The sequence below is a fragment of the Macaca mulatta genome, chromosome 13 (genome assembly GCF_049350105.2).
Source record: "Macaca mulatta isolate MMU2019108-1 chromosome 13, T2T-MMU8v2.0, whole genome shotgun sequence".
NCBI lineage: Eukaryota > Metazoa > Chordata > Mammalia > Primates > Cercopithecidae > Macaca > Macaca mulatta.
The window spans coordinates 97,386,066-97,404,810 of NC_133418.1; the positions used below are offsets into that span (position 1 = coordinate 97,386,066).

General features: G+C 42.8%; 1 protein-coding gene across 34 annotated transcripts in view; it reads right to left on the bottom strand.

Moving 5' to 3' along the window:
• The window catches only part of ZNF512 (zinc finger protein 512), a 39,268-nt gene that overhangs the window by 12,489 nt on the left and 8,034 nt on the right, over positions 1-18,745 (bottom strand). For 17 of the 34 annotated variants that reach the window (XR_013402880.1, XR_001438985.3, XR_013402883.1 and 14 more), the window contains 8 exons: positions 12,443-12,630; positions 11,000-11,095; positions 10,625-10,708; positions 9,862-9,986; positions 9,229-9,315; positions 8,270-8,368; positions 7,528-7,695; positions 2,826-3,020 (listed from right to left, as the gene is read on the bottom strand). Coding sequence is in view for 24 of the 34 variants with exons in the window: in XM_028831829.2 (XP_028687662.1) it covers positions 2,826-3,020; positions 7,528-7,695; positions 8,270-8,368; positions 9,229-9,315; positions 9,862-9,986; positions 10,625-10,708; positions 11,000-11,095; positions 12,443-12,630 (1,042 nt within the window). In the remaining 10 variants the exon portion in view is untranslated. The remainder of the gene's footprint in view (positions 1-2,825; positions 3,021-7,527; positions 7,696-8,269; positions 8,369-9,228; positions 9,316-9,861; positions 9,987-10,624; positions 10,709-10,999; positions 11,096-12,442; positions 12,631-18,745) is intronic. The other 17 variants (XR_013402882.1, XR_013402881.1, XR_013402884.1 and 14 more) reach the window with 3 other exon arrangements.

Genomic DNA, 18,745 nt, shown 5'->3' on the forward strand with positions numbered 1-18,745 from the left:
AGAAAGAATAATGCCTTTTACCTATACGCTGTCAAAAATATAAACCAGGCCATGCACAGTGGCTCACGCCTGTAATCCTAGCGCTTCAGGAGGCCGAGGCAGGCAGATTGCCTGAGCTCAGGAGTTTGAGACCAGTCTGGGCAACATGGTAAAACCCATCTCTGCAAAAATTAGCTGGGCGTGGTTGTACATGCCCGTAATCCCAGCTACTTGGGAGGCTGAGGCACGAGAATCGCTTGAACCTGGGAGGCGGAGGATGCAGTAAGCCGAGATCGCGCCATTGCACTTCAGCCTGGGTGACAGAGCAAGACGCTGTCTCAAAAAAAAAAAAAAAAATATATATATATATATATATATATAAAACCTATTTGATGATTTTAGGAAAGCATCTGCTGGATGAGAATACTCAACTTTATCAATGAGTTAACAAATATTTATTTATTTATCTATTTATTTTTTGAGACGGAGTCTCACTCTGTCACCCAGGCTGAAGTGAAGTAGCACAATCTCGGCTCACTGCAACCTCTGTCTCCCAGGTTCAAGTGAATCTCCTGCCTCAGTCTCCCGAGCAGCTGAGAATACAGGCAAGCACCACCATGCCCAGCTAATTTTTTGTATTTTTAGTAGAGATGGGGTTTCACCATGGTAGCCAGGATGGTCTTGATCTCCTGACCTCGTGATCCGCCTGCCTTGGACTCCCAAAGTGCTGCGATTACAGGCATGAGCCACTGCGCTTGGCAACAAATTTATTTATTTTATTGTATTTTATTTTATTTATTTTATTTTTATTTTTATTTTTATTTTTATTTTATTTTTTGAGATGAAGTCTTGCTCTGTGGCCCAGGCTAGATTGCAGTGGCATGATCTTGGCTCACTGCAACCTCTGCCTCCCAGGTTCAAACTATTCTCCTGCCTCAGCCTCCCCAGTACCTGAGACTACAGCTGGGACTACAGGTGTGTCCCACTTGGCTAATTTTTTTTTTTGAGACAGATTTCTGCTCTTGTCGCCCAGGCTGGAGTGCAATGGCATGATCTCGGCTCACTGCAATCTCTGCTTCCCAGGTTCAAGCGATTCTCCTGCCTCAGCCTCCCAAGTAGCTGGGATTACGGGCGCCCGCCTCCATGTCCAGCTAATTTTTGTATTTTTAGTAGAGAAGGGGTTTTGTCATGTTAGCCAGGCTGGTCTCGAACTGCTGACCTAAGGTGATCAGCCTGCCACGGCCTCCTAAAGTGCTGGGATTACAGGTGTGAGACACTGTAGGCCCAGACACTAATTTTTAAAACATTTTTAGTAGAGATGGGGTTTCATCATGTTGACGAGGCTGGTCTCGAACTCCTGACCTCGTGATTCGCCCACCTCGGCCTCCCAAAGTGCTGGGATTACTTTACAGGCGTGAGCCACTGCGCCCGGCCAGTTAACAAATATTTAAATTTCCTTATGATATCCTATGCACAGTGAAACCTGACTGTAATATCATGAGATAACTATCACTGTGCAAAACCCACATTTAAATTGGATTTAGATAGCCATGTACTTTAGCCTGTAGCAGGAAAAAAAAAAAAAAAAAGTAGAAATAAGTCCAAAACAAGAAAGTATACTCTAATATTCAAAAATACAATCCAATTCCTTGAACACCAGGAGCATCCACCAGGAGTGCACACCTACCACCCTGGACTGATTTTTAGACCAAAAAAACACATAAGTGTTAGAAAACTAGGGTTTGACCTTACTTTCCTTTCTTTTCCTTTTTTTTTTTGGAGACAGAGTTTCACTCTGCCGCCCAGGCTGGAGTGCAGTGGTGCAATCTCGGCTCACTGCAACCTCCACCTCCCGGGTTCAAGCGATTCTCCTGCCTCAGCCTCCTGAGTAGCTGTGACTACAGGTGCCCACCACCACACCTGGCTAATTTTTGTATTTTTAGTAGAGATGGGGTTTCACCACGTTGGCCAGGATGGTCTCGATCTCCTGACCTCATGATCCACCCACCTCAGCCTCCCAAAGTACTGGAATTTCAGCCTTGAGCCACTGCGCCCAGCCTTACTTTCTTGTAAGACATAACATTCCTCTCACATAGGTCAGAGCCCTATGCCAAATGTGAACTTCTTGCTACCCTGGAGAATAAGAGCCCTTTGCTCCTCTCTTACTCCTTATTACGTATCCCTTCGACCTGCTCCCAAGACAATCCCATAGTCATATATCCTTGTCTCCTTTTGGCTAAATAATGCCCCTTCTTCTATGATCTATTCTAATACATTCTAATAGATCCAAGGGCTTCCAAACAGGTTCTGCACCCCTCAGAAGTATGCTTGGGGCCGTGTAGGGGAACAATAAAAGGATCAAAAAGAAGAAGGCCAAGTAGACAAGGCTTTGGGCTCACTACTCACAGCTACTCAGAGCAAATCTGTTTTTAAGTTATTTTATATACTGGTGTTTTGCATAGGATTTTATTTTGAAAAAAGCGGGGGAGAGGAGTTCTGTTACTACAAAACAAACTGAAATCACTTATCTCAACTAAATATAAACTACTACATATGAACTAGCAAAACAAAAACACATTAAACAAAAATCTAATCTGGGAATTCAGGTTCCCTCTGGAAGTAGTCCAGAATTAAGAGGGCTCTTTAAGGAATTTACGAAACAGACTGTCGCTGTAGAACCTAACTGAATCCAAATACCGAAGCTAGATCAGATGTACTCTATCTCCAAGGATAAACAACAAAATACTGCCTATCACGTACTCATTCAAGTGCATTTACTTATCTGTGTACAGTAGGCACAACGTTAGACATAATGGTTCCCAAATTGATACATGCTTCTGCCTTACCTTTCGATCATCAGGTACCAGGTCCTGAAGCACCTTCCTCTTGGGCCATTCCTTGGCCAGTTCAGCAGAGGCCAGCTCCTGCAGGTGGTATACAGCTATCTTGGCAGAACGTCTCTGAACTCGGCCCCCACTCTTTGACTCTAGGTTCATCTCCTTTAAGCACTCTGGCTGTCCTGACTCTGGAAAGAAGGATATCTGCAAGAATGAAACACAGCAAAACATAGGCCTGAGAAGTGGCATCTATCACAGCCAGTGATTAAAGGCTGAGCTTCCTGCTCTAAATATTAAAAGAGTTATGTAGTAGAGATTGCTAACCACTAGCATCAAGTTCCACCATATTAATGTATATTTTACTGGTAAAAAAAAAAAAAGCTTCTTGGGACCAGGCGTGGTGGCTCACGCCTGTAATCCCAGCACTTTGGGATACCAAGGCGGGTGGATCATCTGAGGTCAGGAGTTCGAGACCAGCCTGGCTAATATGGTAAAACCCTGTCTCTACTAAAAATATAAAAATTAGCTGGACGTGGTGGCATGCGCCTGTAGTCCCAGCTACTCGGGAGGCTGAGGCAGAAGAATCGCTTGAACTAGGGAGGTGGAGGCTGCAGTGAGCCAAGATGGCGCCATTGTACTCCAGCCTGGGTGACAATGAAACTCTGTCTCAAAAAAAAAAGGCTTCTTAGTAGTTAAAAGACACATTCGTATGCAAAGAAACAAATCTTAACCCATCCCTCACACTATATATACAAATTAACTCAAAATGGACCATAGCCCTAAATGTAAAACATAAAACTATAAAATTTCTAGAAGAGAGCAAGGGAGAAAATGTGTGTGATCCTGTGTATGATGGTTTTTTGATGTGCCAAGTTGGCTGGGATAGTCATCAGTTAGTCAATCAAACAGAAATCTAAGTGTGTTGATGTGAAGGTATTTTGCAGATGTGATGAAAGTCTACAGTTGACTTTAGGTAAGAGAGATCCAGCAGAAGAGGCAGGAGAGATTCAAAGCATGAGAGACATCCAACCTGCTGTCTCTGACTTGAAGACAGCTATGAGCCAGAGAATGCAGGTGGCCTTTGGAAACTAAGAACTCTTAGCCCACAGCAAATAAGGAAAGGAGCTCCTGCAACTGCACGGAACCGAACTCTTGAACAATCTGAATGAGTCTGGAAACATATTCTCCCACTAGAGCCTCTAAAAAACAACAGCCCTACCGACACTGATTCCAGCCTGGTGAGACTCTAAGCGAAGGAACGAGCTGAGGCATCCTGTAACTGGATTTCTGACCTAAAGAACGGTGAGATAATACATTTGTGTTGCTTTAAGCCATTCAGTTTGTGGTGATTCACAGTAGCAACAGAAAATTATACACTGAGGGCCAGGCACAGTGGCTCACACCTATAATCCCAGAACTTTGGGAGGCCAAGGCAGGCGGATCACCTGAGGTCAGGAGTTTGAGACCAGCCTGGCCAACATGGTGAAACCCCATCTCTACTAAAAATACAAAAATTAGCCAGGTGTGCTCATGGGCACCTGTAATCACAGCTACTCAGGAGGCTGAGGCAGGAGAATCACTTGAGCCCGGGAGGCGGAGGTTCCAGTGAGCTGAGATCACACCACTGCACTCCAGCCTGGGCAACAGAGTGAGGCTCTATCCAAGAAAAAAAAAAGGAAAGAAAATTATACATTGAGTTAAGCAAAGATTTCTTAGATACAACAAAAGCATTTTCCATAAATGAAAAAATACATAAATTGAACTATATCAAAATTTAAAACTCTATTCTTCAAAAGACAATGTTAAAAAAAAGATAAAGAACTTGTATCCGGAATGATAAAAAACCCAGAATATATCCCAAACTTAATAAGACAACAAAAATCCTCCCCCCAAAAATGAACAAAGAATTTGAACAGACACTTCATTAAAGACATACAAATCACCAGTAAGCACATGCAAAGATGGTCAACAACATTAAGCATTGTTAGTCATTAGGGAAATGAAAATTTAAACCACAGTAAAGTACTACACATACAGTACTACTAATGGATCAAAAAATAAAATTGACAATAATAAATGTAGACAAGGATGCAAAGCAACTGGAGTTCTCATACTTCGTCGGTGGGAATGCAAAATGGCACAGCCACTTTGGGAAACAATGCAGCAGTTTCTTATGAGTTAAATATACATTAATCATATGACCCAGAAATCTCATTCCTAAGTATTTACCCAAGGGAAATTAAAATTTATTTTCACATAAAAACCTTTTTTGCCAGGTGCAGTGGTTCACGCCTGTAATCCCAGCACTCTGGGAGGCCGAGGCAGGCGGATCACTTGAGCCCAGGAGTTCAAGATCAGCCTGGCCAACATGGCGAACACCCATCTCTACTATAAATACAAAAATTGGCTGGGCGTGGTTAATCCCAGCTACTTGGGAGGCTGAGGTGGGAGGACAGCTTGAGCCCAGGAGGCAGAGGTAGCAGTGAGCCAAGGTGGCTCCAGCCTGGGCAAAAGAGCAAGACCCTGTTTCAAAAAAAACAAAACACAACACAACAATCCTTTTGTTTTTTGTTTTTGAGTCAGGTTCTTGCTCTGTCACCCAGGTTGGAGTGCAGTGGCACCATCTCAGCTCACTGCAACCTTCGCCTCCTGGGCTCAAGGCATCCTCCCACCTCAATCTCCCAAGTAGCTGGGACTACAGGCGTGTGCCACCCGCACCCAGCTAATGTTTGTATTTTCTATAGAGATGGGGTTTCACCATGTTGCCCAGCTGGTCTCGAACTCCTGAGCTCAAGCGATCCACCTGCATCAGCCTCCCAAAGTGCTAGGATTACAGGCATGAGTCACTGTGCCCAGCCCAAAACCCTCTGTGAATGTTTATAGCAGCTTTATTCATAATTGTCAAAAACTAGAAACAACCAAATGTTCTTCAACCGGTAAGTAGATAAACAACAAACTTGAAACATCCATACAATGAAATCTTAGGAAAAAAAAGGAATAAACTAGTGATATATGCAACACATGGATGAATCGCAAATGGATTATGGTAAATGAAAGAAGTTAGACTCAAAGGCTACAGGCTGTATGATTCAATTTACAGGACATTCTGAAAAGGGTAAAACTATAGGATCAGAAAATAGATCAGTGGTTGCCAGGGGCTGCAGCTGAAGGAAAAGGCTGACTAAAGGAACACAAGTCAACTTCAGGAGGTGACGGAATTATAAAACATCTTTTTTTTGTTTGTTTTGAGACAAGGTCTCACTCTGTTACCCAGGCTGGCATGCAGTGGTATAATCACAGCTCTGCAGCCTCAACCTTCTGGGCTCAAGTGATCATCCTACCTCAGTTTCCCAAGTACTTGGGACTATAGGTGTACACCACCATGCCTGGCTTATTTTTTCATTTTCTGTAGAGACAGGGTCTCACTATGTAGCCCAACCTGGTCTCAAACTCCTGGGCTCAGGCAATCCGCCCACCTCAGCTTCCCAAAGTGCTGGGATTACAGGTGTGAGCTAAGGAACCCTGACTAGTCTATGTGTTGAGTGTGATAGTGGTTACATGACTATATACATGTGTCAAAATTCTTACTAATTATGCACTAAAATGGTAAACATTATCATATGTAAATTACATCTTAACAAATGACTCTAAAAAAAAAATAAACCACAGGGTAGGAAACCTTGGAAATGTAATCAGAAAAAAAAAAAAATTAAACCAAAAAAATGAAAGAGGAACCAGCTGGACAGATGCTCATAAAAGCTCTAGCTATGGGGGAATGCCTTTAGTTTTAAAAGGATAACAATGGGGCTGGGTACAGTGGCTCACGCCTGTAATCCCAGGACTTTGGGAGGCCGAGGTGGGCAGATCACCTGAGATCGGGAGTTCGAGACCAGCTTGGCCAACATGGTGAAACCCCATCTCTACTAAAAATACAAAAATTAGCTGGGCGTGGTGGCACGCGCCTGTAATCCCAGCTACTTGGGAAGCTGAGGTGGGAGAATCACTTGAACCCAGGAGGCAGAGGTTGCAGTGAGCCAAGATTGCTCTACAGCACTCCAGCATGGGCAACGGAGAGAAAGTTCGTCTCAAAAATATATAAATACATAAATTAATTAAGTAATGGGCTGGGCACAGTGGCTCACACCTATAATCCCAGCACTTTGGGAGGTCAAGATAAGAGGATCGCTTGAGGCCAGGAGTTCGAGACTGGTCTGTGCTACATAATGAGACACCTGTCTCTACAAAAAATGAAAAACAAAAAAATTAGCTGGGCATGTGGCGCAAGCCTGTAGTCCTAGCTACTTAGGAGCCTAAGGCAAGAAGATGGCTTGAGCCCAAGAGTTCGAGGCTGCAGTGAGCTATGATCCCACCACTGCACTCAAGTCTGAGACAGCAAGATCTTGTCTCTTAAAGAAAAAAAAATTTATATATAATATATATATACTATATAAAAATATATGATATAAAATATATAATAATGAGTTTACTTCTGCCTGGACTATACTTTGAATTTTGACTTATCTAATCTAATAATGTTCAAAAGGCAGAAATAAGAAAAGGACAAAGAAAGAACAAAGAAGAGCGAACACAAGCATTCAGAAATTAAAAGAGGATACAAATGAGGAAGCAAACACATATGGGAAGATAGAGGGCTAAGGACTCACCACCAAATACATCCCCATGCAGAGTATAGAAAGGAATCAGTACTCACAGGCCCATGCTCTGACCTCAGGTGATACGCAAGTCCAGCCTTCGACCTATATGGTTTTCCACAGTGGTGACATTTCAGGGTCATCTTTTCCAGCTCTGCAGCCCCTTTGCCACATTTTCTAACATGGTAGAGATATCCCATGATGCTGGTGAAGCTACTGGAGCAACTCTGAACACAGGAGAGAAGCCTAAACTATAATCTTACATCTTTTGACATGATCCCTAAATGTCTAAACAGCCATAAAGCATGCACCACCACAAAATACAAATAGACCCTCTGATTTTAGTGGACACTCTCCAACATCTCCCATCAGCACAACCCTTCCTTGTCTCTGGCCATCCTACTCTGATCAACCATGATTTTCAATCAGCTCAGTAGCCCCTGATAAACTACAACTGTGCATCTACTCTATGTCACAGCTTTCTCTTTGGTCTGTGATTCAACCCCATCCCAATATCAAATACCCAGCAATTTATACCAAAGTTCAGCACAGTGAGGGGTCACTGGGATCCTCTTCATCACATTAAAAAACGGATGGTAAGGAAACCCCATCAAACAAAGGGAAGGGGAATAAAAATAATTTTTTGGAAATGAGGAAGAAAATAAAGAACTATTAATGATTCAAGAGACCAAGATAGTGCAGAAGTAGGAAGTCAACAATGAGGAAGAGAAGAAATGGAAAGAACAGAAGACGTTGACCTGAGAATTCAGGGAGAAGGAACTGCTGTCCTTGGGCCCTTACCTCACGCATGCACCTGAGCTTTCCCAGTCTCTTTAGAACTGTTCGAAGCCTTTCCCTCTCAGTTGGCTCATCTATTTCATCTCCGGCTTTCAAAATGGGCTAGAAATCAAGAGAAGCAAACAAGAAGATGATTCATGGAAAAGATAATATCAGATAATATCAGGGAAAAAAATATCAGAGGAGAATCAAGGATTGGACTGGCAGCTAAGCTGGTGCTAATGAAGCCCAAGTTATCTGACTCCTGGCTTTCTCCATCTTCTCCTGAACAAAAGAAGTGAATATAATGGAAATAAGAGTTCTGAGCCTCTACCTCCCAGGATATGAACCTTTGGAGCTAACCTAAACACACAAATATTTATGGATTCACGCAAAGGTTTCGTTGTGCATTAATTCTTTTATCAAAAGGCTCTTCTTACTCACACCCTTATAAAATCCCAGAGCCATCTGCACTGAGATATCTACACTTACGTAAGTAAAAGACATCCAGGCTGGGCACAGTAGCTCACGCCTGTAATCCCAGCACTTCGGCAGGCCAAGGAGGGCGGATCACCTGAGGTCAGGAGTTCGAGACCAGCCTGGCCAACGTGGTGAAATTCAGTCTCTACTAAAAACACAAAAAATTGCTGGACGTGGTAGCTCACACCTGTAATCCCAGCACTTTGGGAGGCCAAGACAGGCAGATCACCTGAGGTCGGGAGGTCAAGACCAGCCTGACCAATATGGAGAAACCCCCATCTCTACTAAAAATACAAAATCAGCCGAGTGTGGTGGCGCATGCCTGTAATCCCAGCTACTTGGGAGGCTGAGGCAGGACAATAGTTTGAACCCAGGAGGTGGAGGTTGCAGTAAGCCAAGATCGTGCCACTGCACTCCAGTCTGGGCGACAGAGTGAGACTCCATCTCAAAAAAAAAAAAAAAAAGACATTCAAACACTCACAAAAGACAGAAGACACTCTTACCAGACTATTATGATTTGCCATGACGTGATACTTCATCCCTGCCAGTGAACGAAGTTGTTTCCCACAATGATGACAAGTAAACATTTCCTAGAAGGAAAAATACTGCTCAGTGCTAGGTTGTTCCACAGAGAAACAGAATGTCACAAAGTCCTACTAAAATGCTTTCATCTATGTCTCCTTTATTTCTCAAACTCAATAGTCACTGTATCTCAAAATCCCAGAAACTCAGTGTCATATCTTCAAGGGCAAAATACAGGCAATTCACTTATAAAATAATAAGAATTACCATTAACTGAATGCCAATATTTGCCAAGTAATGGGCTAGGCACTTAGCCCTGTGTTACTTCTTTCTTATCCTCTCATGGACTACATAAGGTTTTTGTTACTTTGTATTTATTACTTTTTCTCTATTTTACAAACGAAACTGAAGTCTACATATAAAAAGCTAAATGTCACACTAGTATGTGGCTAAGAGAAGATTCAAACCTAACTCTGTCAGATCCAAAGCCTATGTTTCCTTTATTATACAATGCTGCTTTTCATCCATTATAACCAGCATATCCAACACAGCAAAAGAGGTCTAAAGTTTGGGTAAAAATATCGTAACAGTTATGAAACGCCAAAATATCTAACCTGCTTGCAGTTTTCCATGTGTTTCTTTAAACCCTCTATGGTCTTCCTCCCCACTGCCTGGCAGGTAGGGCAGGAGACACTGCCTTTATCAACGATTTCTAAGTACCATTGCTCCTCCAAACTGCCTACAAAGGAGAGAAAGAAACACTTTGTAATCTGCAGTATTCTCCAGAAACAAAAAGCATAATCCCACGATTTAGGAAAAGTATTATAAAATGGTTTTTCCTTTTCCTGGCAGACTATAATGAAGAGACTCTTGTTGGGTATAACTTCTAAAAGTAGTATTTTTTTAGACAGTGAATAGTTTCTGAAAACTCCTACTCATTTCACCATGATAAAAACCACCTGAGAACCACTCCAAAGCTCAGTGGCTTCAAGAATTAGGCAGCAACATTTTTCACCACAGGATATAACAATAGGATACTGCGAAATGTCACAGCCTGTCTGCTGAGTGTTTCTTGTGTGCCTGAGACTATGCTAAATGTTTTTATCCATTTAATTTTCACAACAATTCTGACTGCCTTTATTACCCCTATTCATAGACAGGGAAACTGAGGCAAGAGGAAGTTAAACAAATTAAGGCAGGTCACAAAGTTAATGAAGAGCCAAAACTTGAGCAAAAGTCTGTCTGACTCCAAACTCGGGCCCTTAGTAACTGCCTCCTTAAAGAAATGCTTTAGCACCTCATTCCTTCACAGACAACACCAACAACAAATCAGAATGTGAGAACTACATCCCACAAAACTTCCAAAAGAAAACATACCTGCTGCATAAACTGGTGGTTCCTTCCGAATACGACGGGCCTGGGATTTAGGATTGGGCTGAGTTTTAGGCCGTTGCTTCCTCCCTGACACAAGACAGAAACTTGAAGCCCAGCACATCACCCTTGCTAATAGCAAAATCTCTTCCCTCTCCTTCTCTTCAACACCCTATTTCCCAGTCCCTCAACCGACTGACTGCCTAAGTCATGACAGAATGAAAGGGTATAACGAGGCAGGATGGAGGCCATTCCCTCCCAAACAATTCAAAGGGCTCAGAGGTCACTGAAGGGCTCAAACTAAGGCTTCTCTTTCCTTTATCCTCAAAGAATAAAGCTCAGTCACCCAGGGAAAAAGAAGTAGAAAAGTTACTGCCTTACCATAAAGCTTATGCTTCTTCTGAGGAAATTCTCGATAGTCTTCATCTTCTTCCTGCCTGGGTTTCCTTTTTCCCTTGGCTGATACTCCACCTGACCCTGAAGTACCATACAAAAACAAAACAAAAACTCAGCACACTTTGTAAATGAACATCTAGACCTGTGTTCAGAACATCACTCACAAGACCATCAGAGGGAAAGATCGTCAGTGAACACAGGCCTCAGAGAAATGTCTATAACGTTTTTTAGGGAAGTTGGTGTAACTTCTCATTAACTGACCCACTCCCTCTTTCTTTTTATATTGTTATCTATCCCAAATCATCCATTGTTCCTTATGAATAATACGGGCATTCAAGCAATGTGTTTTGCTTAATCTTGATTTGAGGCTAACAAGAGGATAACAATTGCTCAAGATAGGACTAGCTACCAAGGACTCTTGAGAGTGTGACCATCTAGAATATTCTCCCCTGAATAACCCTTACACCAGCCCCTAAATCATCAACAGAGGATCAAACTAGAAGAAAAGGGGGGCCGGGCGCCGTGGCTCACATCTGTAATCCCAGCACTCTGGGGGGCCGAAGTGGGAGGATTACCTGAGGTTGCGAGTTTAAGACTGGCCTGATGAACATGGAGAAACCCATCTCTACTAAAAATACAAAATTAGCCAGGCGTGTGGTGGCACATGCCTGTAATTCCAGCTACTCAGGAGGCTGAGGCAGGAGAATTGCTTGAACCCAGGAGGCGGAGGGTGCGGTGAGCTGAGATTGAGTCACTTCACTCTAGCCTGGGAAACAAGAGTGAAACTCCGTCCCAAAGAAAAAAAAAAGAAAAAAAAAAAGAAGAAGAAGAAGGAGAAGGAGAAGAAGAAGAAGAGAAAGTTCAAATCCTACAAAGAAGAAAATCAAATGCTAAGTATAACCTAGAGAAGTAAGATTAGCAGAATTTCACTCTATCACATAGCAGTTCATGAAGCTAATGGGACAGGATGCAATAGCCTAACACCTTAAATTTTTTTAAATCACGAATGAGAAACAAATATGTGGCATTTAATACTCTTTTTTTTTTTTTTTTTGAGACGGAGCCTTGCTCTGTCGCCCAGGCTGGAGTGGAGTGGTGCAATCTTGGCTCACTGCAAGCTCCACCTCCCGGGTTTACCCCATTCTCCTGCCTCAGCCTCCCAAGTAGCTGGGACTACAGGCGCCTGCCACCCAGCCCGGCTAATTTTTTGTATTTTTAGTAGATATGGGGTTTCACCATGTTAGCCAGGATGGTCTCGATCTCCTGACCTCATGATCCGCCTAACTCAGCCTCCTAAAGTACTGGGATTACAGGCATAAGCCACCACACCCGGCCGGCATTTAATACTCTTAAGAGGTATTTACAATAATCTCAAACTATAACTTTAGGAAGTGACCTGTCTTCAGATTAAAACACTGATATTGATACCTTCGACATGAGAAGTAGCAGCTGGCTTGATCCTTCTCATCTTCATCCAGTAGGTAGATTTTCGGAAAGATGCTGGAAAATCACTCACTGGTTCACACGAAGAGGCAGACGATGAACCACTTAAAGAGTCATCATGAGGGATAGTGTACTGGAAACTATTATCCTTTATGGAGCACTGGGTCCTGCTACTAATACAACATAAAAATATATACCACAAAGGAAGGTCTGGAGCAAAATTTCTATACATTCTTTTATATTATAACCAAGTTGGTTACCTGTGCAGAAAACTAAGAAGCCTGCTATAAAAACACAATGTAAGTTGTAATCACCTAACAATAACAATAGTTGATCTAACACAACATGTACAATTATTATCACACTTCATTGTAATCAGAAAGAGTAAGCAGTACATACAAATGATCACTTTGCAGCCCAACTAGACATCCTTCCTAGATTTATCTAAGAAAAGAAAGTAGGTGAAGCAATAAAGTGTTCTGTGACCCTTCGGAAGACTCCCTGGATTTGTAACCTGGTATGTCCCAGCCTCTCTCTTTCTCTGACAGAGGGATGGTAACTAAAGGGTATTTCTAAGGAAAAAGAATAGTCTGTAGGCCCTAATCTGACCCATCTTCCTTCTCCCTCAGCATTCTCCCTAAAACCTGATGCCCTATCTTATTTAGGCAACATGATACTTAGCTTCCACAGCTAAAGGATGGATGCTATCTTGCATGAATTAATCTGGCCAGAGATTTTTGGTATACAGCTGAATCCAAATTCCAAAATCTAAGACCAGTCAGTATGACAGTTAAAAAACATTACTCTCTAACTACAAAGCATCAGACACTCTTCTAGGTGGCTCAAGATGCAGTAGAGCAGCAGTTCTCCAAGAGTTGTCTATGGACTCCTAGAACCTCCCTTTTCCAGCTAAATACCTGTGAGGCCTACTTTAGATTTACGGTTCAGAAAGATCCTTCTGGCTGCTCTATGGAGACAGACCATGGGAGAAAGAGTAAACAAAAGGAAAAAAGTTACCTTGAATTGGCAGATTCAAGATAACACTTTAGATGTAGAGCTAATAAGAATTACACATAGAGAGGTTTGTTTGTGACAGCAGGGAGTTGGAAGTAACACAGTGACCATCCTTGTAAAATGTGACAGATGCCTACTACGGAATACTATGTTGCTGTTAGAAGCAATAAAGCAATTCTACACATAGAGACATGAACATAACTAAAAAAGATACTGTTGAATGAAAAAAGAAACAAAACAGTATCTCTAGCACAATGTCAGTTCAGCAAGCTAAAAACAAATCCACACATAAAGTAGCTTATTTTAAAGCTTATCTTTAAAGGAGTCATAAATATTTAAGGGCAAACATCACACTTGTTTATACAGTTTCCTCTAGAAGGGAGGGGATGGAAATGGGGATGAATAAACACAACAGAGACTGGTTATGTCAGTATGTTACAGACAGGGAAGAATGAGTTTCGGCTCTCCACACATGAGGTCCAATAACACAAATTTAATACACAGAAGTCCTGGCTCTGGAAGGGCAGCTAAGCCCACTAAGGCCCACCCCTCCTGCTCACTGGACTCTGTAAAGCAAACAAAAACAAGTAAATTGCGCAGGGGAGTCAAAGTTGGGAGAAGTGACCCAAATGGGGTGAGTTTTCCAGTTCTGTCCTTTTCCCTTAAGTATGAATTTGCAATGAGGATGAACCCCACTTTCAGAGCAGCATGGGCAGCTTTAATTCTAGAAACTCCCTTCTTTCTGACCAGGTAAATCAGGAAAAAAGGTCCCTGCGGACCAGAATTGGGGGTCTGGGGGTGGGGGGAATGCTGGAGAGAAAACAGGCAAAAAAGAGAATCCCTTAATTCAGTGTATAAATCCACACAAGTCACAACTTAACCTTAGCCATGAATGTGTGGCATATATCCATACGTACCAGCCTAGCAAAGACTTTGAAAACCAAAATAAGATTTGAACTCTAATGTGACCCAAACCAAAGCAGCAAAAGCCTGGAGAACTGAAACAAGATTGGAAACACCTGCAGAAGTCTCAGACCAGCCCCTGAGCTATTCACGTTTGGGACAGCCCAAATCATCATAGCAAAGACATAAAGAACAGAACTGAGATTTTAACCAATGCCTCCAAAAGCAAGACAGAAGTTCTGGCCTGAATCTGAAGCAGGGTTGCCTGCTAAAAACAGAAATAGCAACATTCCCCAGAAGAATTATAATAGGACCCAAAATCTACACAAGAAGTATTCACAATGATGAGGATAAATTCCAAAATTATGCAACACACAAAGAACCAGGAAAATGTGAGCAATTTTCAAAGGAACAGATGACCAAACCCTGCCAACCCCAAGGTGATTCAGATGTTGGGACTATCAAATACTTTCAATAAAAAAGAAATACTTTCTTATAAAGAAAACACACAAGAAATGAAGGAAAAGGTAGGAATCATCAGCAGAAAAAGAAACCGTAAAAAAGAACCAAATGAAGTCTTAGAACTGAAAAATACAGTATCTGAAATACAAACTCATCAGATAGGTTCAGTAATAGAATGGAGATGACAGAGGAAAGAGTCCGTGAACTTGAAGACCGTTCAATAGAAATGACCCAGTCTCCACCAGGTACGGTGGCTCCCGCCTGTAATCCCAGCACTTTGGGAGGCCGATGCAGGCAGATCACAAGGTCAGGAGTTCGAGACCAGCCTGACCAACCTAGTGAAACCCTGTCTCTACTAAAAATACAAAAAAATTAGCTGGGCCTGGTGGCAGGTGCCTGTAACCTCAGCTACTCAGGAGGCAGGAGAATGGCTTGAACCTAGGAGGTGGAGGTTGCAGTGAGCAGAGATCGCGCCACTGCACTCCAGCCTGGGTGATAGTGCGAGACTCCGTTTCAAAAAAATAAAAAATAATAATTAAAAAAAAAAAAAAGTCTGAAGAACAAAGAGAAAAAAAGATTGAAAAACAGTCCACAGAACCCTAATACCAAAAGTTTTAACTTAAGTGTAGTTGTAATCCCAGAGGAGAGGCAAAAGATACGAAGGCAGAAAAATACATTTGAAAAAAAAAAAACGGTGGAAAATCCCCCACATTTGGTCAGATATAAATTTACAGATTCAAGGAGCTCAACAAACACCAAATAGGATAACTCAGAGAAAAACATACTAAGACATATCTTTTTGTTTTGTTTTGAAACACAGTCTCATTCTGTTCTACAGGCCAGAGTGCAGTGGCACATGGCTCACTGCAGCTTGGACCTCTCTGGCTCAAGTGATCCTCCCACTTCACCATACCTGAGTAGCTGGGACCACAGGTGCACACCATCATATCCACTAAATTCTGTGTTTTTTCATAGAGACAGGGTCTTGTTATGTTGCCCAGGTTGGTCCAAAGCACTTTTTTTCTTTTTTTTTTTTTTTGAGACAGGGTCTCACTCTGTCACTCAGGCTGAAGTGTAGTGGCTCAAGCACAGCCTCCACCTCCCAGGCTTAAACAATCCTCCAACCTCAGCCTCCTGAGTAGCTGAGACCACAAGTGTGTGCCACGGTACCCAGCTCACTCTTTTTCGTGTGTGTGTAGAGACGGGGTCTCACTTTGTTGTCCAGGCTGGTCTTAAACTCCTGGGCTCAAGCAATCTTCCTACCTCAGCCTCCCAAAGTGCTGGGATTACAGGCATGAGCCACGGTACCCAACCAAGACACATCTTAATGAAACTATTCAGCCAGGAAGGGGAGAGGAGAGATGGGGGAGTGAAAAGAGGAAAAAAAGAAAAAGAATATAAATATATTGGCTGGGCGTGGTGGCTCACGCCTATAATCCCAGCACTTTGGGAGGCCGAGGCAGGTGGATCACCTGAGGTCGGGAGTTCAAGACCAGCTTGACCAACATGGAGAAACCCCATCTCTACTAAAAATACAAAATTAGCTGGGCATGGTGGCACATGCTGTAATCCCAGCTACTAGGTAGGCTGAGGCAGAAGAAACACTTGAACCTGGGAGGCGGAGGTTGTGGTGAGCCAAGATCGTGCCATTTGTACTCCAGCCTGGGCAACAAGCGAAACTCTGTTTCAAAAAAAAAAAAAAAAGGTAAACATGATAAATTATATAAGTATACTTTACTTCAGTAAAAAATAAACTAGGCCAGGTGTTGTGGCTCACACCTGTAATCCCAGCACTTTGGGAGGCCAAGGCAGGCAGATCACTCGAGGTCAGGAGTTGGAGACCAGCCTGGCCAACGTGGTGAAACCCCACCTCTACTAAAATACAAAAATTAGCTGGGTATGGTGGTGGGTGCCTGTAGTCCCAGCTACTTGGGAGGCTGAGACAGGAGAATCACTTGAACCTGGGAAGCAGAGGATGCAGTGAGCCGAGATCATGCCACTGCACTCCAGCCGCCCTGGGTGACAGAGCGAGACTCCATCTCAAAAAAACAAAAAAATTAAAAATAAAAATAAAAAAACTAAGCTGGGTGCAATGGCTCAAGCCTGTAATCCCAGCACTTTAGGAGGCTGACGCAGGCAGATCCCTTGAGCCCAGGAATTCAAGACCAGCCTGGGCAACATGGCAAAACCCTATCTCTATTAAAAATACAAAAAATTAGCCAGTTGTGGTGGGGGGCACCTATAGTCCCAGCTACTCAGCAGGCTGAGGTAGGAGAATCACCTGAGCCCAGGAGGATGAGGCTGCAGTGAGCAGAGGTTGCACCACTGCACTCCAGCCTGGGCAACGGGAGTTAGATCCTGTCTCAAAATAACTTTTTTAAATAAATAAGAAACTATTCAAAGCCAAAGATTTTGTTTTAAACTAGAAAGCTTCAGAAAAGTGACATACTACATTACAGGAAATGATTTAAATGACCATGGGTTTCTCAACAGAAACCAAGAATGCCAGAAGACAGTAGAGTATCTTTAAAATCGGACCAGTGTAATGGCTCACACTTGTAATCCCAGCACTTTGGGAGGCCAAGGCAGGGAGACTGTTTGAGCCCACGAGTTCAAGACCAGCTTAGGCAACATAGCAAGACCTTGTCTCTACAAAAAATAATTTTAAGGCTGGACGTGGTGGCTCATGCCTGTAATCCCAGAACTTTGGGAGGCCGAGGCAGGCGGATCACAAGGTCAAGAGATCAAGACCATCCTGGCCAACATAGTGAAACCCCGTCTCTACTAAAAATACAAAAATTAGCTGGGCATGGTGGCGTGTGCCTGTAGTCCCAGCTACTTGGAAGGCTGGGACAGGAGAAATGCTTGCACCTGGGAGGCAGAGGTTGCAGTGAGCCGAGATACGCCACTGTGCTCCAGCCTGGTGACAGAGTGAGACTCCGTCTCAAAAAATAATAATAATTTTAAGAACTTAATTGTACATTTTAAAATAAGTAAAAGAGTGTAACTGGACTGTCTATAACACAAAGGATAAATGCTTGAGGGGATGGATATCCCATTCCCCATGATGTGATTTCACATTGTATGCCTGTATCAAAATATCTCATGTACCACATAAATATATATCCTTACTATGTACCCACAAAAAAATAAAAATAAACAAAATTTAAAGCAATTATCCAGGTGTGGTGCCATGCAACTATAGTCCCAGCTACTCAGGAGGCTAAAGTGGGAGGATCCCTTGAGCTGAGGAATTTGAGGCTTCAGTGAGCTATCACTGCGCCACTGCACTTCAGCCGTGGCAACAGAGTGAGACCCTGTCTCCAAAAAGAAAAAAGAAAAGGAAAAAGAAACATCTTTAAAATCTTGAGAGAAAAAATTTGTGAATTCAGAATTCTATATTCAGTGAAAATGTCCTCAGAAATAAAACTAAGAGAATTCGTTGTAAGCAGGCCTGCTCCATAAGAAATGCTAAAACAAATGATTCCAGCTGAAGAAAAATAATGAGAGAGAGAAAATTGGATTTTTAAGAATGAAGAAAGAGTAACAGAAATGGTAAACAGGCCGGGCACGGTGGCTCAAGCCTGTAATCCCAGCACTTTGGGAGGCCGAGACGGGCGGATCACAAGGTCAGGAGATCGAGACCATCCTGGCTAACACGGTGAAACCCCGTCTCTACTAAAAAATACAAAAACCTAGCCGGGCGAGGTGGCGGGCGTCTGTAGTCCCAGCTACTCGGGAGGCTGAGGCAGGAGAATGGTGTGAACCCGGGAGGCAGAGCTTGCAGTGAGCTGAGATCCGGCCACTGCACTCCAGTCTGGGCGACAAAGCGAGACTCTGTCTCAACAAAAAAAAAAAAAAAAAAAAAAAGAAACGGTAAACAGGCTGGGGTAGATGGCTCACTCCTCT